The sequence below is a fragment of the Nicotiana tomentosiformis genome, chromosome 2 (assembly GCF_000390325.3).
Source record: "Nicotiana tomentosiformis chromosome 2, ASM39032v3, whole genome shotgun sequence".
Lineage (NCBI taxonomy): Eukaryota > Viridiplantae > Streptophyta > Magnoliopsida > Solanales > Solanaceae > Nicotiana > Nicotiana tomentosiformis.
Window position 1 is genome coordinate 94,056,019 of NC_090813.1, and position 22,699 is coordinate 94,078,717.

The 22,699-nt window shown below is 37.1% G+C and overlaps 2 protein-coding genes and 2 long non-coding RNA genes across 4 annotated transcripts; 2 read left to right on the forward strand and 2 right to left on the reverse strand.

Annotated features, from left to right (window-relative positions):
• Positions 1-8,314: 8,314 nt before the first annotated feature.
• Positions 8,315-9,463, reverse strand: LOC138905267 (F-box protein At1g30790-like). The gene has a single exon (XM_070193773.1). It carries the CDS (start codon positions 9,416-9,418, stop codon positions 8,315-8,317), a length of 1,104 nt encoding a protein of 367 aa, XP_070049874.1. The 5' UTR covers positions 9,419-9,463.
• Positions 9,464-11,052: 1,589 nt separating this feature from the next.
• On the forward strand, positions 11,053-11,543 carry LOC104109504 (uncharacterized). The gene is made up of 3 exons (XR_011413506.1): positions 11,053-11,150; positions 11,238-11,369; positions 11,454-11,543. It is a non-coding gene; the product is annotated as an uncharacterized lncRNA (long non-coding RNA).
• A 680-nt stretch (positions 11,544-12,223) lies between these two features.
• LOC108947414 (uncharacterized) lies at positions 12,224-13,334 on the forward strand. The gene is made up of 2 exons (XR_011413507.1): positions 12,224-12,433; positions 13,184-13,334. It is a non-coding gene; the product is annotated as an uncharacterized lncRNA (long non-coding RNA).
• Positions 13,335-16,319: 2,985 nt separating this feature from the next.
• Positions 16,320-17,060, reverse strand: LOC138905268 (secreted RxLR effector protein 161-like). Its single transcript, XM_070193774.1, has one exon. The coding sequence runs from the start codon at positions 17,058-17,060 to the stop codon at positions 16,320-16,322; it is 741 nt and encodes a 246-aa protein (XP_070049875.1).
• Positions 17,061-22,699: the final 5,639 nt, after the last annotated feature.

Sequence of the window (22,699 nt, forward strand, 5' to 3'; positions counted from 1 at the left end):
TCCCTGGAACTTAAACACCATCCATGATATTTCAACGATAATTAGCTGGCACTCGGACCGTTGAAAAAATTATTCCCATTTGATTCAGCTCGTTTTGCTAAAGAATCAAATATGGCCTAGTAGGTCCCATTTGACACACAGAGACACGACAATGCAGGTATATGGTTAGTGGATTTACATTTTAGTACATCCAACGAGAACTACTCCAAGCTTTGTCTTCGGACACTAGACATGCTACAAATTTAGATTTGAACCCCTAACTTATAAAGATACATCCTATAATTATTGTACTACAAGACTCTTTCAGCTAGGTGCACACATGTATAGTTAAGGAGTTTTTAACAAAATATAACATTATTATACGTATATCGAGAGAAGAAAATGAATTCATGTGCCAACACATAGAGACTCCCTTTGAACTCTTATCCCAGCTTCTTCGAAGTAGAAGGCTACATATGTACTTGTGCTAAATAATTTGCTTGGAAGAGTAAAAAGATTATTAAATTGTTTTAAAAACAGAAACAAAAATTAAATCATACATCTGCTTTGTGTGTAGAGCCAATCGATGTTCAAGACAAGATTCACTCCTATTGTGCCAAAAAAATAATACTAATCATTCTAATTAATGAAGAGGCCTAAGTTATCTCAAGGACCAAACTTTCCACAAGATTTAGCAAACCACAATTGTTAGGATCGGGTTATCGGATAGTGCGGAATTTAGTCAAACAATGTTATAATGACAATAACAAAGACAATACAAGTTGATAATAACGGCAATTGAAGAAAATAAAGAAGACACAAATTTAACGTGGTTCGGTCAAGGTGACCTACGTCCACAAACGGAGAAGAGCAATTTTACTATACCAACAAGAGTACAAAAGAGAGTACAAAATTAGAGTAAATACTCTAATTAATCCCAAATACCGCAAGAGAATAACCTCACAAGATCACTCCAAAGAAACGGTTCACACAAGTGTTTTCCAACACTCACTCTCTTACAAAATACTCTATAATGAAATAAAGGAGGCGAAAAAAAGACAAGAGTGAAAAGCTCTTGAGTTGGTGTGTTTACAAATGAGGAGAAACTCCTCTATTTATAGCAAGAAACCCTTGGCCTAATAGTGGATATTATGTCATGGCAAATGTCACGATCCACAAATTTGTTATAGTGGATATTATGTCATGTCAAATGTCATGAAAATTTGGCCCCCACTTGAGAAGAAGCCAAATTAATGGCCATATTACAAATCTCCACCTTGGCCTAATTTCGGCTTACATATTGTAAATTTGCTCCACATTCTCCGCAAAAAACCCAATGGGCAAAATCATTCTTCTTAAATGCCAATCAAGTTCAGGCAAAGTTTGAACTTGGACACTGGAAGAGGTTTTGTGAACATGTCAGCAGGATTGTCCCTAGTGTTGATCTTCTGAACAGAGACTTTTCCTTCAGCAATAGTTTCTCGGATGAAATGATACTTTATATCAATGTGCTTCGTCCTCTCATGATACATCTGATCTTTAGTCAAGTGAATGGCACTTTGACTATCACAGAAAATGGTAAGACCATCTTGGTGTGAACTGAGTTCCGCAAATAGACCCTTCAACCATAAGGCTTCTTTGATTACCTCGGTCACTGCCATATATTCTGCTTCGGTAGTAGATAAAGCTACTACATGTTGTAATGTAGCTTTCCAACTAATAGCGCAACCACCAATGCAAAATACATAGCCTGTCAGTGATATTCTTTTGTCAAGATCATCTGTATAATCTGAGTCTACAAAACTGTCATACCCCAAAATCGAGGGGCGCGACCGGCGCTCAACCGAGTGAACCCGACCGAGCAAGCCTGTTAGATTTCATTCTACCCAAACTCATCCATGAATAGAGATAATACATATTATCATTAATTAGACGAAAATGTGTTCATGTCTACAATACCAATTCATCTCCAATAATTTCATCATTTTTTTAAAGTTTCAAATGGACAAGTAATACATCCACAACATAACATAGTTTGTCTTTTCCCAGCACCAATACACAACCCACACTATATCTACGGAGCCTCTATAGATAAAGAAGAGTACAATGATAATGCCGGCAACAAGGCCCCGGCTATACCTCAAACCGAATACACAAAGTACAAAAGATACATGAACCCGGGATGAAGTGGGGCTCACCAAGTCAGCTGGGAAGGAAGTGCACTGCTATCACTGATCAATATCTCCTGCTGTGGAATCACTTGCATCCATTGAAAGATGCAGCGCCCCCGGCAAAAGGGACGTTAGTACCGTCGAATGGCACTAGTATGTATAACTAAACATCCTCTCAATAGAATGACAAATAATACAAACAAGATTATCATAATATCAATGAAAGCCTTAATCAACATCAAACCTCAATTTAGGATCAAGACAATGTTCAAATTAATTTCCATATCTCACATTGGGAGATTTTTTTTAGTATCGATATACCATTGTCCACAATACCAGTACCATTATTCACCATACCAATACCACTATTCACAATACCATTAAAACCAGTACCACCACAATCTTAGCACAAAGTCCGATCACGACCCGATCGGCTAAGCTATCTTAGTAGAGACATCAACCACAATTTCTCTCAATATCAATACCACCATCTTTAACACGGAATCCGATCACGACCCGATCGGCTAGGCTATCCATTAGGGACATCAACCACAATCACAATTTCAATTATAATTTCCAACACAATCACCACCATGTGTGCGACATGGTGTCCGATCACGACCCGACTGGTTAGGCTGTCTTATTTGAGACATCAACCTTTTTATATCAATCATCGCATTTCATATTACTTTCATATCTTTTCATGTCATTGGCACTAATGGCCATAATTATAAGATCATTCTTGGCACGTTGGCTATATTCAGTATTTCATGCTTACCTTATCAATTTTAAATATCATTTATCATCATCAACAATAAATACAACTCAAATCAAGGTGTGTAGTACACATGTGAGCAATTTAGAGTCTATGGCACATAGAGATATTTCACAAAATTTGGCATAATAGCCTTCATTTGAACTTGATTTAAAGTCGAAACATTATTAATGCACAACCCGTATTTTAACACATCCTCAATTGGTAATATAACATTAATAAAGCATTTAGGATGCTTGTTTAATATATATATTTCAACCTAATCTTACTCGGAATGGCCAGTCTCATAATGAATCACTCGGGACTTACATAATTTATATGAATATCGTGGGATTCAATTCTAAGAGAAGAGTTTAGCCAACATACCTCACTTGAGCTTCCTTACACTCTAAATGTTCCGGAATTCTTAGCAACTTCAATCTATTATAGAAATATAACAAATTGAATCAAAATTAGGAAGATGATCATGGTTCGAGGTCATTTGAGCATTTTATCAAACACTAAGTGTGCATTAAGGTTCCAAGGTCCTTTTATGGAGAATTTCATCATCCCATAACCCAATCTTTACCATTTTTAGCTTAACAATCTTCCTACACCCTTTGATAACACATGCATGTAAAATAAATAACTCTTATACCCAAAAATTATCTTGCTAATTACCCATTTTCAGAAAATTTCGAAATTAGGGTTTAGGGTGTAGAATCTTACCTCTAGGATGAAGACCTAGTGAGCTTCCCTTCTTAATCTTCCAAAACTAAGAATTGAAGAAAAATTATTGAAGAACACCTTCTCACTCTAGGGAACTCTCTCTCACTCTAGAATATTAGATTATGTCTCAAAAATTGCCCAAAGAGTATATTTAACGAAATAGGGTCGGGTTTTAAAAATCCAAAATGGAGCTCCGGAACAAGGTATGTGATCGCATAACCGATATGCGGACCGCATATCGGTCACATGATTGGTTACAAAATAGCCAAAAGAACTGTCTGTGTATGCGGTCACTATGCGGTCCGCATAACTGTTATGCGCTCGCATAATGCACCGTATAATAGTTAAGCGGTCGCATAGTCGACCGCATAGTTGCTTCCAATTGACCCAATTAACTGCCTCACTCTGCGGCCATTATGTGATCCGCAGAGTGGTTCTGCGGTCGCATAATGGACCGCAGAAATGCACTTTTCCTCCAAAAAGTTTTCTTTACTTTTCGGTGCATTGTTCAACCCAAAAAGTCCGAGCCGCGGCTCAAACATGTAAGCCTAGTCCGGCACCATGAAACATTATTTTCTTTGCAAATTTTACCAACCTTTACACTTAAATACTTCGAAAATTTTTGGGGTGTTACAAAAACCAACCAAAGTGTTAGTATTTATCCCAAATTCCAAACCTGTGTTTGAAGTACCTCGCAAGTATCTGAGAATCCATTTCACAACCTGCTAATGTGCTTTACCAGGGCAAGCCATATACCGACTTACCACGCTCACTGCTTGTGAAATGTCTGGACGTGTACAAACCATTGCATACATAATACTGCCGACTGTACTGGAATAAGGAACCTGTTCCATGTACCTCTCCTCTTTCTCTAACTGCGGGGACTGAGCAGCTGATAACTTAAAATGAGCAGTAAGAGGGGTACTAACTGCTTTAGCATCTTTCATGCCAAACCTCTCCAAAACTTTCTCCAAATACTTCTTTTGGGTCAGAAATAGACTGTTGGCTTTTCAATCTCTTTTGATCTCCATGCCAAGGATTTTCTTAGCTGCTCCCAAATCTTTCATCTAAAATTCACTTTTCAGCTGACTTTTCAAGTTGTGAATTTCGATTAAATCCTTAGCAACAATGAGCATGTCATCAACATATAATAATAGGTAGACAAATGAACCATCATTTAACTTCCGGAAGTAAACACAACTATCATACATGCTTCTTGAATAACCATGACCCAACATAAAGGAATCAAACCTTTTATACCATTGTCTTGGAGACTGCTTTAATCCGTACAAGGATTTCTTCAACAAGCAAGCATGATCTTTTTTTCCTTCAACTTCAAATCCTTCGGGTTGATGCATGTATATTTGTTCCTCAAGTTCGCCATGTAAGAAAGCTGTCTTAACATCAAGTTGTTCTAATTCCAAATCATACATGGCAACGAAGGCAAGCAAGATATGAATAGAGCTATGTTTAACAACAGGTGAGAAAATATCATTAAAATCAACTCCTTGTACCTGACTATAGCCCTTTGCAACTAATCGTGCCTTATATCTCGCATCTTCAACCCCTGGAATGCCATCCTTTTTCTTGAAGACCGATTTGCAACCAACAATTCTTTTTCCTGATGGCGGCTTCACAAGAGACCAAGTACCATTCTTGTGGAGAGACTCAATTTCTTCATTCATTGCAATTAGCCACTTGGCTGAGTCAGCACCAGAAACTGCTTCTGAATATTTTGATGGTTCTCCAATTTTTTCAGTTTTCGGTGCAACTGAAAAAGCAAATGCAACATAATCTCCAAACCTTAATGGTTGTTTACATTCTTTTCTTGGTCTATGTTTGGCTATAGAATACTCCTCTTCTTCTGGTTCAACTTCAGGAGTCTCAACTTCAGGAATTTCAGTTTCTGTCTCAACTTCAGGAGTTTCAACTGTATTTTGCTCCAAAGTTGATGAGCTTGGCCTCAGAAGGAATGCCAATCTCAATATCCACCTGGTTCTGTGTACTCTTTCCTTTATCTGTATCACAAGAACTAGAAGACTCTTTTCTAGAATGTAACATAGAGGATTCATCAAAGGTTACATCTCTGCTAATTATAAATTTTGGTGCCATGGGATCAGGATACCATAGTCGGTATCCTTTCACCCCAGATGCATACCCAAGGAAAATGCACTTTTTAGCCCTTGGCTCTAATTTTCCATCATTTACATACATGTATACAGGGCAACCAAATATCTTTAAATCAGAATAATTAACAGAAGTACCTGACCATATTTCCTCTGGAGTCTTAAAGTTCAAAGGTGCAGAAGGAGCTCGGTTGACAATATAACAAGCTGTAAAGATAGCTTCTGCCCAAAAGGCATTTGTCAACCCAGCATTTGAAATCATGCAATGAGCCCTTTCCAAAAGAGTTCTATTCATCCTTTCTGCCATACCATTTTGCTGAGGTGTCATTCTCACAGTACGATGTCGAGCAATTCCTTTATTCTTGCAAAATTCGTTGAATTCATCATTACAAAATTTCAAGCCATTATCTATTCTAAGCCGCTTAACCTGTTTTCCTGTTTGCTTCTCAATCAAAACTTTCCATTGTTTGAAATTTAAGAAAACATCACTTTTATTTTTCAGGAAATAAACCCAAACTTTCCTTGAATAATCATCAATGAAAGTTAACATATACCTAGCACCATCTTTTAATGGGGTACGTGAAGGACCCCAAAGATTTGAATGAATGTAATCCAAAGTACCTTTTGTTCTATGAATCGCTGGAGATTTGAAGCTGACTCTTTCCTGCTTTCCGAACACACAATGTTCACAGAACTCCATATTTCCGGTACTTTGGCCACATAAGAGACCTCTTTTGCTGAGGATGGAAAGACCTTTTTCACTCATATGCCCTAATCGCATATGCCACAATTTGGTGATGTTAGAATCTGATTTATCTTATATTGAAATTGCAGCAGCACCTGTAACAGTAGATCCCAAAAGAGCATACAACGTACCAGATCTGCGTGCTTTCATGATCACAAGAGCACCATGAGAAATTTTCAGAACTCCACTTTCACCTGTGTACTTGCACCCAAGAGATTCTAGAGTGCCCAAATAGATGAGATTTTTCGTCAAGTCAGGTACATGTCTAACATCAGTGAGAGTTCTCACCACACCATCGTGTATTTTGATTCGGACTGTACCTTTTTTAATAACTTTGCAGGCAACATTGTTGTCCATCAAGACAACTCCACCTCCAATAGATTCATATGTGGTAAATAAATTACGATTGGGACACATATGATAAGAACAACCCGAATCTAAAATTCACTCATTGTTAGATTTGAAACTATTATTAGTTGCTAAAAAAATAGTTCCCTCAGTCTCATTAGTAGCTACACTTGCTTCGGCAATGTTAGTATTTTTGTGCTCATTTTTCTTTTCTGAATGCTTTTCTTTGTTTTTCAATTTAAAGCATTCAGAAATAATGTGACCTTTCTTATGACAATATTTGCACATGACATTTCTGTATCTGGATTTTGACCTTGATTTAGGTTTCTCACTACTTGAATCTTTCTTATTGGATCTACCTCTTATGAATAAGCCTTCCCATTGGTTCCCACTAGTTTTCCCAGTAATATCTCTATCTATTTGTTCTTTTGATTTCAAAATAGATTTGATATCTTTATAAGAGATATTATCCTTTCCATAAAGCATAGTATCTCTTATATGTTTAAACGACTGGGGTAAGAAAACAAGCAATAATACAGCTTGATCCTCATCTTTGATTTCAGCATCTATGTTACTTAAATTCATAAGAAGAGAATCAAAAGTATCAAGATGTGTAAGTATAGAGGTACCTTCAGCCATACGAAAAGTATAGAGTTTTTGCTTTAGGTAAAGCCTGTTTTTTACTGTTCTTTTCATATATAAGGTTTTAAGCTTTTCTCATATGCCTTTGGCTGAGCTTTCTGCTGCAACTTCATGCAAAACCTCATTTGAAAGATTTAAAATAATACCTGCTTTTGCTTTTTTGTCTATGACGACAAACTCCTCGTTCGTCATTTTATCCGACATCTTCTCATTTCCTTGCAGTGCCAAATCTAAGCCATCTTGAATTAGGATAGCTTCCATCTTTAATTGCCACATTCCGAAGTTTGCACTTCGGTCAAATTTCTCAACATAAGACTTTGTTAGAGTCATTTTGGCTATTTAAACTAATCCGGTTAAATCTGGCTCTGATACCAATTTGTTAGGATCGGGTTACCGGGTAGTGCGAAATTTAACAAAACAACGTTATAATGACAATAATAAAAATAATGCAAGTTGATAATTACAGCAATTGGAGAAAATAAAGAAGACACAAATTTAACGTTGTTCGGTCAAGGTGGCTTACGTTCACAAGCGGATAAGAACAATTTTACTATACCAACAAGAGTACAAAAGAGAGTACAAAATTAGAGTAAATACACTAATTAATCCCAAATACCGCAAGAGAATAACCTCACAAGATCACTCCAAAGAAAGGGTTCATACAAGTGTTTCCCAACACTCACTCTCTTACAAAATACTCTATAATGAAATAAAGGAGGAGAAAGAAAAACAAGAGTGAAAAACTCTTGAATTGGTGTGTTTACAAATGAAGAGAAACTTCTCTATTTATAGTAAGAAATCCTTGGCCTAATAGTGGATATTATGTCATGGCAAATGTCACGATCCACAAATTTATTATAGTGGATATTATGTCATGACAATTTGGCCCCCACCCGAGAAGAAGCCAAATTAATGGCCAGCAACAATTCGCATTCATGGTGCGGTATTCCCGTTCATAAATTCTATGTATCTTAATGTTTCTCCATTCTTTCTTTCCAATGTCATATAAGAACATGTGCGAAATCCCAGTATCTGAAATCGATACAATCTCTGCCTTATGATTGATAGTAAATACAGGGCGAGGAGATGTCTTTATTAACTCCGGTGGTAGCTCAACTGTATGCTTCAACCATGTCTCTGTTTCACTAGTACCATTGAGAACATATAGAAGAGTTCTATCAATGCCCAGAATTCTCTTGTCATCTATTAGTGCAAGCTGTCCCTTTATTTCTGCTATTTTTGGTATAGAACGTGGAGTTCGAATCAAACTAGGGAACGTGATCGTTCGAATTAACTTTTCGTTCCCTACAATACTGAACGCAGCAATGTGATCTCCAAATTTATGTTCAAGATAAATGACTCCATCAATACAAACACAATTGTTCATAGGGATAATTTCGGCCCAATTGGATATCTTCCTCCACCACTTGTCCACTACAATGGTGAAAATCCAGTACTTCGCTACAAGTTTTTCTTCAATAGAAGTTATGTCTGACATCAATATCTTATGTTTCTTGGTGGTGGGATCAAAACCAAAGGAGTAAGTAGAAATTGATGAAAGGACTTTCTCCCTAAGATATATTCTAGGAAGAAAGATATGTTCTTTTGTGAAAGGATTGCAAATAGCAACATCTCCCTCCCAGTTCCATAGACAAATTAGGCCGTTGATAGATTGCATATAGGGAAGAATACGAAAACATGGCTCATCCAAATACTCTATGGGACAAGCTAAATCTTGATATTCTTCTCTCTCGGATAACTTATATATAACTTCTTTTTCCGTCGAATTCACATGACTTACGAGGAATTGCGAGACGAAGGTTTTGTGATGTGCTTCAATGAATGAGGGTTCTGATATTAGAGAACAAAAGTATTTCGATATGCACCTGAAACGCATTAGAGACTTGGCAGGAACCCTTTTCATAATTTCAAACACGATCTCATTGGGAATATATAAGTTACCATTGGTAGTAATTGTTATGTCCGCCAATATTGCTGTATTTGTAAAAAGTAATTTTGAGAAATATAAGTTATTGTAATGAAACAATAATTAATTCGAGCCCACTGAATTCACAGTGTTTCCTTAAGGAATTTAACCCCCTCCTAGTACCCAAGGTTATGGATTATTTTCTCCCAGGATAGAACGAATCACACACTGGTGTAGCGGTACTTCAAACTCCAGTGTTTCAGCGAACACAAAGTTCGGTAGCAAATCACACTTACAGTTGCTTTGTTTGAAGTTAAAACAATGCAGAACAAAAGAGTAGAAACTCAAAAAATCTTTGTGGAGCAAGCACTTGGCCATGGTGGAAAGAGCATTAGGCGGTTGCTATTGCAGCTGGTGGTCAATACACGGATTGGAACATATCCGTTACAAATGCGGATAATCTTACATATCCGAAGCCGAAGCCGAGCCGAGCGAGCGACGACGGCGGCGCGAGGCTTGCTTTCTTCTTAACTCTTTAAGAGCTACAAGAAGAGCAATTATACATATACCCACCAAAAATCTTTTCCTGGGGAAACTTAAAATTTTACTCAAAAATTTCATTTTTCCCTCAATTTTCCATTCACCCTCATTTTAAAATTATTTCATCTTAAATAACAAAAACCTCAACAGTAATCTTGTTTTCTTCCATATGTATTGTTATGTAAAAAGTGAGAGCAAACTGATACAGAATTTAGAAATATATAAAGGTGTCTTTAAGTTTGACTAGGGTTTGTATTATTGTATATTAGGCTATGTAGGATACAAACGCTTATACAATTTTTTTTTGTTTCGTTGGCAATTAATATTTCTTTCTGTTAATGGTAAACGAATTTATTACTAATTTGTATTACTTAATTTGATTAATGATTTTATAACTGTGTTTCTAATTTCCATAAATGTTCTTGTTATGTACATAAATAGATACTGTATCGGGTATGGTACTATTTTCAACATGAACGGGGCTAATTTTCATCAACGTTTGAAGCCGTGGATATTTCTCAATGACAACACCAAAAAATGACCTGTCCGCACAAATTGAAGAATTAACCTAAATAGCCTTCTACCCAATCGCTTAAACTAAATATAACTGGTGGATATATAATGTATGAATAAATAATTCATGTATAATTTGTATATAACCATATATAATTAATATATAAATTATGTATACCATTGGTAGTAATCTTGTTTTCTTCCATGTGTATTGTTATGTAAAAAGTGAGCAAACTGGCAAACATACAGAATTTAGAAATATATAAAGGTGTCTTTAAGTTTGACTAGGGTTTGTATTATTGTATATTAGGCACAGGCGACGGGCTATGTAGGTTACAAACGCTTATACAATTTTTTCCTTTTGTTTATTTTTGTTTCGTTAGGCAATTAATATTTCTTTCGGTTAATGGTAAACGACCTTATTACTAATTTGTATTACTTAATTGGTGATTAATGATTTTATAACTGTGTTCCTAATTTCCATAAATGTTCTTGTTATGTACATAAATAGATGCTGTATCGGGTTGTCAGAGAGGAAAAGAAGAGTGGTTTTAGTTCATCAGTGGCAAATACTAAGGAACATGCAAACCAAAATGACCAAAAAGGTGTCCAAGGAAAAAAGAAACTGACTTCCATGGAAGCAGCTATCAAGAGAACTGCAGATAAATTAGCCACTGTATGTGTTCATTATGGTTGCATCTACCCGCTCGATCTCTTGCAGATTCTGATATTTATTTTTGAATGTTTTATATTTTCATGCCAGGCAATAGAAAAGAAAGCCAAGGCAGAGATGAGATGCCACAGCAACCTGATTTGGATAAAGAGGGAATAACTGAAGAAGAAAGATTCATGTTGTGGAAGATTGGCTTGAGAATGAAGCCTTTCTTACTTCTTGGTGAGTGCTTCTGTACTTCAAGCCTATATCTTTTGCCAAAATACTTATGGAAGTTGACTCATGTACTTCTGTGCTGATGCTCAGGTAGGCGGGGAGTTTTTGATGGAACAGTGGAGAACATGCACCTTCATTGGAAATATAGGGAATTGGCAAAGGTAATAACCGGGAGGAAAAGCATTGAGGAGGTAAACCAAATAGCTAGGATGTTGGTGGCAGAGAGCGGGGGAATACTAGTTGCTGTTGAGCGAGTAAATAAGGGTTATGTGATTATTGTGTATCGGGGAAAGAACTATGAAAGGCCTGATTCTTTGAGGCCTCAGACTCTTCTAAGTAAAAGAGAAGCAATGAAGCGTTCTATAGGTTAAGGTGAAGATTCCAGATATAATACCTCTTAATTTTAGCGGTCAAAGTGACCTACGTCCACAAGCGAAGATGATCAATTTCACTATACCAATAAGAGTACAAAATTAGAATAAATACTCTAATTAATCTCAAATACCCTAAGAGAATAACCTCACAAGATCACTCCAAAAAAAGGGTTCACACAAGTGCTTTCCAATACTTAACTCTCCTACAAAACACTCTTACTAAAGCAAGAAAGGAAGAAACAAGAAATGAAGACTCAAGTCTTGTTGGTGTGTCTAAAATGAACTAATGGCCTTCCCTTAGAGGCAAAAAAGTCTTGGCCTCTTAGGTGTAAAAGAAGAGATACAATTTGTACAAATGATGTCCACCACACAAATACAATATTTTTGGGTCCCAAAGAATATTGCCAATAAAGTATACACAGTTTGCAAAGTTGCTACTTATGTGAGATGGACTCCATTATTCAAAATATTGGCCATATTACGGAGTTGCTTCTTTTTTTATTTTCCGCTTACCAGCTCATTTCTTAATTATAGCTAAATGTCACACGATTTGCCTTGATTCAGACCAAAAGTGAGGAGATGATTCATATTCAGTCCTCGGATATAGTTGGTTTGCAGGTAGCTGAGACAGGAACATCTAATGCTGCAGGCGGAACCAATTATCAGTCTACTTTAGCAAGTCCTTGCACTTCTGAGGTAAAAATTCATGCGTAATGATAACAGTATATTCTGTTACTTAATGTTGAAGGAGCGTGTTATGTTTCCACTTGCTTCTCATGTCTTTGATGCTTGTTTCATGTGAGATCCCTTATCAGCCAAAATAAGGTACAATAATCATTAAAAGGTCACATGAATCTGGAAGTGTTACCTTCAAAAATCTTTCAGATACTCCTTAGGCACAAACTTGCCTTCAAGATGTAGGCATCTTCTTTATGCTTCGCATAATCTATTAGGCCCAGATGTGTAGTTAATACCTAAGTTTAAGAGATGGAGGAATCTGGAGCTAAGCTTACTTGTGGACACATAGCCACCCACATTCTTATCTCCATGTATGAAAACTTGGTTGTAGAATCCTCTGTGTCATTGTCTTCTTTAGTCATACTTAACAATAGTTAACATAGCTGCCCTCATGACCCAATTTCATAGTTTAAGGAATTTGCTGTTCTTAACCTTTTCTATATGTTGTAGGTATTCCTGCTACCTAGCAACATATGTAATATCATTATAACACATAGCATTCCTTCTAGAATCATGCTGTTTTAGATGAATTTATATATCATAGAGCAAAGCTATAATGGTTACGGAATATGTTGAATATACTTGATGTCAGTCAAGTGTTAAAACTTTCATCTGCATGTGGTCCTGACATTCTCCATATTATCACCTTTTATTCCTTTGCAATGTGAATATTGAAAGAGAAAGGTTTATTTTAGCTTTTATATTCAGGATTGTGGGGATGCTGCAAAAGACACTGACCACAGTTCTCAGAAAGAATTACCAAGTGATTCCTCTTTCCAATATGAGAGCAAGGCTGAGGCTATGTCTGATACAATTCAACCTCAGCATCAATCTATTTTATCAACCAAAGAGTCGAAAAGTATGTTGAATGTGAATACAACAACAACCCAGTATAATCTCATTAGTGGGGTCTGAGGAGGGTAGTGTGTACGCAGAGCTTACCCCTATCCTGGGATAGAGAGGCTGTTTCCGATAAACCCTTGGCTCCCTCCCTCCAAGAACTCTCCACCTTGCTCTTGGGGTGACTCGAACTCACAACCTCTTGGTTGGAAGTAGAGGATGCTCCCACTGTAGCAATCCCTCTTGTCAATGTTCAATGTGAATGTGGATGCAAAAGCATTCAGAAGTGCAGTCAGTGAATCTGTTTCTAAGTCTTCCAGGGTAAACTTCGTTTTCTCTTCGGAATTATTATGCTTTTTTTTTTCCCTCATGAAGTTAATGGTATTTTTTCCGTGTGCTTTTCTCGCTGATTTTAGGGAGAAGTTAAAGATTCACTTTTCTGAGACCAGAAGTTTCAATAAACCTCGGGAAGTTGACAGTAGAAAGGAGGTGTCTGAAGTTGATTCTGTCAAACCTCAACAAGAACTCAGATCCACCAGGAGTAGGTCCGAAGCGATGCCTCCCAAAAAAGTACATCTTTCCAACAGGGAGAGGCTGCTTCTCAGAAAACAAGCCCTCAAGATGAAGCCTACCAGCGCTTGCTGTTGGTAATATGAGTGAAGGATTGCATAGAGGTTTTCATATCACGCAGCGCAGCGGAAGACAATAACAATCCTAGACAGATCTTTTCGTGTTTAAAATTTATTTTGCAAGTCAAAGATCGGATCTAAGACGTACCTTATGAAGAGAGTTTCGTTTTAAATTTCTTCCGAAGACGATATGCGTATCCACACCGAGATTGATTCTTGCGCTATCAACTCTTTAATCAATGAAATCCCGCGAACAAATTGAATGAAAATATTGTGTTGAAATTTTTCTCAAAAATCTCAACTCAAAGGTAGAAGAACAGGAAATAATTTTCTTGTACTAGTATTTTTTATCTTGGCTTTGTATTGCACTATTACTTTCTCAAATCAATTTTCTTCTCAATAATAACTCTCTTGGTTTTTATATAACTTTACAATATGTGTAAGATCTATATCACCCTAATTCTTAATTATATATACATATAATTTTCATTGAAAAATACAAATCACATGCTTTATGGTAAATATTAAAAAAAATATGTAACTAATTTATGGAATTCGATTCTAAATTGAATTCTAAAACTTAATTAGTCATACTTTTAAAAATAAAAACATGTAACTCATTTATGGAATTCAATTCTAAATTGAATTCTACAAATTAGTCAACATTTTAAAATAAAAACATGTAACTCATTTATGAAATTCAATTCTAAATTGAATTCTACAACTTAGTCATACTTTTAAAATAAAAATATGTAACTCATTTATGGAATTCAATTCTAAATTTAATTCTACAAATTAGTCAACATTTTAAAATAAAAACATGTAACTCATTTATGGAATTCAATTCTAAATTGAATTCTATAACTTAGTCATACTTTTAAAATAAAAACATATAACTCATTTATTGAATTCAATTCTAAATTAAATTCTACAAATATTAATTATAATTACCAAGTGCATATATATATATATATATATATATATATATATATATATATATATATATATATATATACCAAGAGATGTAATTTAATTTTTTTATTTAAAATAGAAAACTTCAACTTGTCCACAATATTAATTATATCCTCTGTGCTAGCAAAGAATATAATAATATTTCATTTGGACTAATAACTAAATTTATTTGACTAATTAAATTCTTTAATTTAATTATCAAATAATAAAGTAATTAATCCTTTAGCAAAGATCAGAACACTCGTTAGTGTGCGACCCCATAGGTTCAATACTAAACCGGTAGTAAATTGATCACATCAATATACTAATCAAGGGTGGCGTCTAGCAACACTCCTTAACGACCGGATAACATGAAGTATATAATTTACTCTCAAGAACCTGTAGAAGAATAATGTATTAATTCCTTCTGTCCTTATAGCTCTGGGTCACCCTAGGATATGGTTCAACTGTCAAATCCTAATAGGCGGCCGACTATGTGTTCATGTAAAAATAATCGACCATTGAATGACCTAAGAAACTCTTTTCTTGTTTCATTCAATCACCTTGGCCAAGGTCTTAATTTGGTCGGTTATAATTTATGACAACATGGAGCTTAAACTCATTACCAAGAGTTGACAGATTCCATCTTGATTAATCACTAATTCTACAAGTATTTAATCGTACCCAATATCCTTTCAACTATCGCCCTAGGGCCATAGGTGTCTAGTATTAAAGCACAATAAATAACTTGTCAATTATTATGATGATATCAGGTCAAAGGAAATTCTTACATCACATTTTTCAAGAGAATATTCTATTGACAGTTTATGGTAATTCTAACCATTAGGAATTATCCAATGAATCGGTTCAATGATCATATCTCTATATGCATCATCTATTTATGTTATTTAATTAATGAGATCAACTAATCTTTATCCCATAAAGACGATCACATAAATACTGATCTAACCGGATTACTAATGTCCAAATTAATAATCCTACGATCAAGAACAAAATTTAGATTAAATTGTAAGAGACTTTACTCTCATTATCATGATCTCCATCATGATGACAATTCTCAAAATTTAATCAAGGACCTTATTAGATTAGTCGAGCAATTAATAATAACTATGATAAATGAATATCAAATGCCATATATTTTTATATCAAATAACATTCACAAAAATATGTTCAAATCATCAAATATGAGATTGGATCTAGGGCATATCTAATATATCCCTAATAATCTCCCACTTGCACTAGAGCCAATTGCTCTTGTACTTCATTCCCAATTTCCACTAGTGCTTGTCAAACTCCTTTGCTCCAAGTGCTTTAGTGAATGAGTCTGCAACATTTTCCTTTCCATCAACCTTTTGAATTTCGACGTCTCCACGTTCAATGATCTCTCTTATCAAGTGATACCATCACAGGACGTGTTTGGATTTTTGGTGTGATCTTGGTTCTTTTGCTTGAGCAATGGCTCCAGTATTGTCACACAATAATGGAACTGCACCTTCTATTGAAGGAACCACACCAAGTTCATTTATGAACTTTTTCATCCATACAGCTTCCTTAGCAGTTTCACTAGCTGCTATATATTCTGCTTCAGTCACTGAATCAGCTACTGTAGCTTGTTTGGAACTTTTCCAACTCACTGCCACACCATTTAAGGTGAATACATAACCAGAAATAGATTTGCTATCATCTCTATCTGAAGAGAAACTTGCATCAGTATAACCTTCAAGTTTCAACTCAGAATCTCCATAAATGAGGAATTGGTCTTTAGTCCTTCTTAAATACTTAAGAATGGTCTTCACCGCCTTCCAAAGTTCCTCACTAGAATTTGCCTGATATCGGCTAGTCACTCCTAGTGCATAAGCCACATCAGGACGTGTACATGTCATGGTATACACGATAACTCCCACTGCACTAGCGTATGGGATCCTACGCATGCATTCTCTCTCTTCAGGTGTTTTAGGATAATCCTCCCTGCTGAGAGTAATTCTAGTGCCTATCGGTAGATAGCCTCTTTTGGAATTATCCATGTTATACCTCTTTAAGATGCTATCAATGTACAAGGACTGGGAAATCCCAAGCAGCTTCCTAAATCTGTCTCTATAGATCTTTATTCCCAATATATAAGCTGTTTCTCCCAAGTCTTTCATGGAGAACTGTTCAGATAGCTAAATCTTAGTACTTTGCAATGCCGGTATATCATTTCCTATGAGCAATATATCATCAACATAAAGTATTAAGAATATAATTGTGCTCCCACTAACCTTTTTGTACACACAAGGTTCTTCTTCGCATTTAACAAAATTGAACTTTTCAATTGTCTTGTTAAAGCGAATATTCCAACTTCGAGAAGCTTGCTTTAGTCCATAAATGGATCTTTGTAGCTTGCAAATTTTATTATGATCAGACGGAGATGTGAAACCTTCAGGTTATGTCATGTACACATCCTCTTCTAGCTCACCATTAAGAAAAGTTATTTTCACATCCGTTTGCCATATTTCATAATCATAGTAGGCTGCTACAACAAGCAAAATTCGAATTGATTTGAGCATTGCCACAAGAGAGAAAGTCTCATCATAGTCGACTCCTTCTTTCTGATGATATCCCTTGGCAACAAGACGGGCTTTGTAGGTCTCCACCTTTCCGTCTGCTCCAATCGTTTTCTTAAAAACCCATTTACAACCTATAGGTTTTATATCCTTTGAAGGTTCAACTAAAGTCCATACTTTATTTTCCTTCATGGATTCCATTTCGGATTCCATGGCCTTTTGCCATTTCTCATAATCAGAAGTTTGTATAGCCTCTTCATGGGTCTTAGGGTCATCATCATTATGATCAACCTCATTTGATACATCATCTTGTACCATTATATTTAATCTAGTTGGTACATGACGTTCTCGTGTAGACCTTCTAAGATGTGCTTGTACAACTTGTTCACCTTGTGCTGGATTTAGTTGTTGTTCAATTTGGTTTGGAACTGGTTCATTAACCTGTTCTTGAACTACATTTAATTCTTTAACTTCAACCTTTGAAGATGGCAACTTCCTTGTCAACTTCAAAACATCCAATAAAGGTTCTTCAACTTGTGTCTCATGATCTTGATTTTGTGTTGATTCATAAGTTTCTTGAACTTCATCAAGTTCTATTTCTCAACTATAATTTCCTTTCAAAAGAAATTCCATTTCCAAAAAGGTTGCTCCTCTAGCCACAAACACTTTATAGTCAGAAGGGTGATAAAAATAATATTCCATTGTTTCTTTGGGATACCTAATGAACCTATACTTATCAGATCTTGAGTTAAGTTTATCAGATTGAAGTCTCTTAACATAAGCTGGATAGCCCCAAACTTTAATATGCTTAAGATTAGGCTTATGTCCTATCCATATCTCATATGGTGTTGTAGAGACTGACTTAGTGGGAACTTTATTAAGTAAGTATGTTGCTGCTTCCAAAGCATATCCCCATAAATTTATTGGAAGATCAGCGAACCCCATCATAGATCTCACCATATCTGATAAGTTTTGATTTCTCCTTTCAGACACACCATTGTGTTGTGGTATTCCTGGAGGTGTCCACTGTGAGAAAATCACATTCTCTTTGAGATACCTAGTAAAATTTTCACTAAGATATTCTCCACCTCTATCAGACTTTAGTACTTTAATACTTTTACCAGTCTGTTTCTCAACTTCACTACGGAACCTTTTGAACATTTCAAAAGATTCAGATTTGTGTTTCATAAGATACACAAATCCATATCTTGACATATCATCAGTGAAGGTGATGAAGTAAGAATATCCACATCTAGCTTGAATTTTCACGGGCCCACAAACATCTGTATGAATTAGTCCCAATAATTCAGTAGCTCTTTCTCTACTTTCAGTAAATGAAAATTTGGTCATTTTTCCTTTGAGACAAGATTCACAAGTTGGATATGATTCAAAATCAAACTTGTCAAGGTACCCTTCCTTGTACAACTTGTTAATTCTTTTCTCTCCAATATGACCAAGTTTACAATGCCAAAGGTATGTATGATTTACTTGATCATCTATTTTCCTCTTAAGACTTGAAATATGCATAATCGAATTAGCATTCATATTAGGTAAGACATAAACATCATGTTGGAGATAGTCATTCACATATAAATTATCACCATAATAAATAGAGCAAATACCATTGCCAATGTTAATGCAAAACCCACGCTTGTCCAACATAGAAGCTGAAATTATGTTCGAAATAAATTTAGGAATGTAATAACAACATAAGTACTTTGCCCGAATGTGTAACGATCCAACCGGTCGTTTTGAGAGTTATAGCCCCATTTTCCCATTTCTACTTCTTTTTGTGTTATTCAGCTATATTATGTTATATCGGGTTAGTTGGTTCGGGACCGGAGTGGTTTCAAAATGAATTGAGATACTTAGTCTCTTAAATAGAAACTTAAGTTGGAAAAGTCAATCGGATATTGACCTATGTGTAAACAATCTCGGATTTGAATTCTGATGGGTCTGTTAGCTCTGTTAGGTGATTTTGGACTTAGGAGTGCGTCCGAAATATGATTTGGAGGTCCGTGGTAGAATTAGGCTTGAATTGGCGAAATTAGAAATTTGGCGATTTCGGTCGGCAGTGAAAAATTTGATATCAGGGTCAGAATGGAATTACAGAAGTTGGAGTAGGTTCGTAGTGTCATTTGTGATGTGTGTGCAAAATTTGAGGTCATTCGGACGTGGTTTGGTTTGTTTTGGCATCGGTTTCCGAATTTGGAAATTTGGAAGTTCTTAGGCTTGAATCCGAGGGTAATTTGATGATTTGATATTGTTTTGAGTGATTCAAAGGTTCGACTAAGTTAGTATGTTGATATATGACTTGTTGGAATTTTTGGTCTAGGTCCCGAGGGCCTCGGGGTGATTCCAGGTGGTTAACGGATTTGTCGAAATTGGAAAATGCAGCTGAAGCTGCTGCTACTGCTATTTTCGCACCTGCAGAAGAAAGCCTCGCAGGTGCGAGGCCGCTGGTGCGTGTGGGGAGTGCGCAGGTGCGGGCAACGCTGGGCTAGGGAAGATGCGCAAGTGCCAGTTGAAGGTCGAATATGCGAGCCCGCAGGTGCGAAACCTGGGGCGCAGATGCGGAAAAGGGAAATGCTAGGCAGGCCTCGCAGAAGCGGAGGAAACGCGCAGGTGCACATTCGCAGGTGCGATGGGTTTGCCGCAGATGCGGAGTCTGGTTGCGTAAGTGAGTTGTGCAGGTACGGCTCCTTGGACCGTAGGTGCGGTCGCGCGGGTGCGAGAAAATGGCCGCAGGTGCGAGGAGCCTGGGCAGAGGGTACATATTGCACACTTCGCAAATTTTGGTGTCTTCTTCACCATTTCTATTCGATTTTTGGGGCTTTTGGGAGAGATTTGAAGAGAGAATCAATGGGATTTCATTGAGGTAAGTTACTTGAGCCCTAATACTTGTATATATGGTAATTTTTCATTGTTTAATCATTGTAATTAGTGAAAATGAGGGGTTAGGGCTTGCAATTTTTGGAGAGTAATTTAAGGATTTGAAGGACCAAACGATGTCGGATTTTGATGATTTTGGTATGGTTAGACTCGTGAGTGAATGAGCTTTCTAGTTTTGTAAATTTTATCGGATTTCGAGACGTGGGCCTGGGGGCCGGGTTTGAGCCAATTTCGGGGTTTGGTCTAATTTTGTAGTTTTTCTTGTGGAATTCATTCCATTAGCGTGTATTGATGGTATTGTACTGATTGTAAATAGATTCGAAGCATTTGGAGGCCGAGTCCAGAGGCAAGAGCATTGAGGGGTAGAGATTTGACCGGTTTGAGGTAAGTAGCGATTGTAAATCTAGTCCTGAGGGTACGAAACCCCAGATTTTGTATCATTCTACTATTTTAGTGACGCACATGCTAGGTGATGGGCGTGTGGGCGTGTACTGTTGGGGATTGTGACTTGGTCCGTCCCGTAGCAACTGTAAAGTTTCATATTTTGTTGAAACTATATGATATTTATATGTTTTAGAAAGAGTTTCTGCAAATTGGGCTGAATGCCATGTTCGGGCATTGCGCAAGTGCTGTTTGGACCCTTAGGGGCTTTTTCTTACCATCCTCTCATTGTTTTCGATTGAAAATCCATACTTAGTCATGTTTATACTTGTTTACCGTGTAACTCAGTTTTATGACTCTATTTTGATGCATATAAAAATATTTTGGGCCGAATGCCCTGTTTTACTGAAATGCCCGAGTGGCTTGAGAGGTTTATGACTGAGTGAGGCCGAGGGCCTGATTTGTAAGGATGAGTGTGGATCGTGGCTGCCCACCTGCAGCATACTTTATTATTACAGCACGTAAGTTGTCCATGCAGATTATAGCGCTTGGGCTGAAGGAGCCCCTACGGAGTCTGTACACACCCCCAGTGAGCGCAGGTACCTACTGAGTGCGAGTGCCGAGTGCTGAGTAATTGGGAGGCATGAATGATTGTGAGGTATGCCCGAGTGGCAAGAGTGATTGTGAGGTATGCCCGAGTGGCACGAGTGACTGTGAGGTTTGCCCGAGGGGCTATATATGAGTGATGTTTTGCCCGAGGGGCTGTTTATGATTTCATCATCTTGCTCACCGTTGCATTTTTCCTCTGTCTGAAAACTGTTGGAAAATACCTTTAAATGATTTTTTACTGGAACTGGGTTAAACGAGATGTTTTGATTCAAATCCTGATTTTAAAAGCATGTGGTATTTTATTGAGATTTCTCGAAATGAATGTTATATGCTTTATTGCTCGTCACTACTGCTCAGTCTTTATTTATTTTTGTTACTTAGTGAGTTGGCATACTCACGTTACTCCATGCACTTTGTGTGCAGATTCAGGTGTAGCTGAACACGGTAGCGGTTATTGATTGTTCTGGTTGCAGATTTTCTTGGAGATAGCAAGGTAGCTGTTGGCGATCGCAGCCCCTGCTCTTCTCCCTCTTATCTTCCTCTAGTTGTATTTAGCTATTTTCAGGCCGAGTTAGCCTTGATATTGTTAGACAGATTGTAGTAGATGCTCATGACTAGTGACACCCCGATGTTGGGCTTTTCCTTCCGCGCTTTTATTTTGATTTGAACTCCTTTATGAAGGTTTTTATGTTAAATAACATTGAAATTATCTTTGAAATAAAAATATCGGTTTGTTTTGGAAATGAGTCGTCTTGCCTAGTTTCACGATAGGCGCCATCACGACAAGGGTTAGTTTGGGTCGTGACAGATTGGTTTCAGAGCCTAGGTTACATAGGTCTCACGAGTCATGAGCGGGTTTAGTAGAGTCTTGCAGATCGGTACAGAGACGTCGGTACTTATCTTCGAGAGGCTACAATACCTTTAGGAAACTCCACATTCTTGAATTCTTGTCGTGCGAATCTATTGATTCTAGTAACTAAACATTTGTTGTTTCATTCTCTCACAGATGGCGAGGACTCGTACTACCGGTCAGGAGGGCCAGCCACCAGTACCACCAGCCAGGGCCGCGGTAGAGGCCGTGGTAGGGGCAAAGGTGCAGCCCGTACAGCAGCTGGGGCAGTACCTGTAGACCCACCGGTTGTCCGAGATCAGGACCAGGTTCCAGTTGATGATGCACCAGCTCGGGCACCACCTATGCCTATTGTGATTCCAGGCCTTCAGGAAGCCCTAGCTCAGATTCTGACAGCGTGTACTGGCCTTGCTCAGGCGGTCTCTATTTCGACGGCCGCAGCCACTTCTCAGGCCAGGGGAGGCACTCAGACTCCCGTCGCTCGCACACCAGAGCAGGTTGTTCAGGG

What these genes read in the sequence shown, in the direction of transcription:
- LOC138905267 (XM_070193773.1), bottom strand. Translation starts at nt 9,418, where the DNA reads ATGAAAAGGGTTCCTGCCAAGTCTCTAATGCGTTTCAGGTGCATATCG.
- LOC138905268 (XM_070193774.1), bottom strand. Translation starts at nt 17,060, where the DNA reads ATGAAAGACTTGGGAGAAACAGCTTATATATTGGGAATAAAGATCTAT.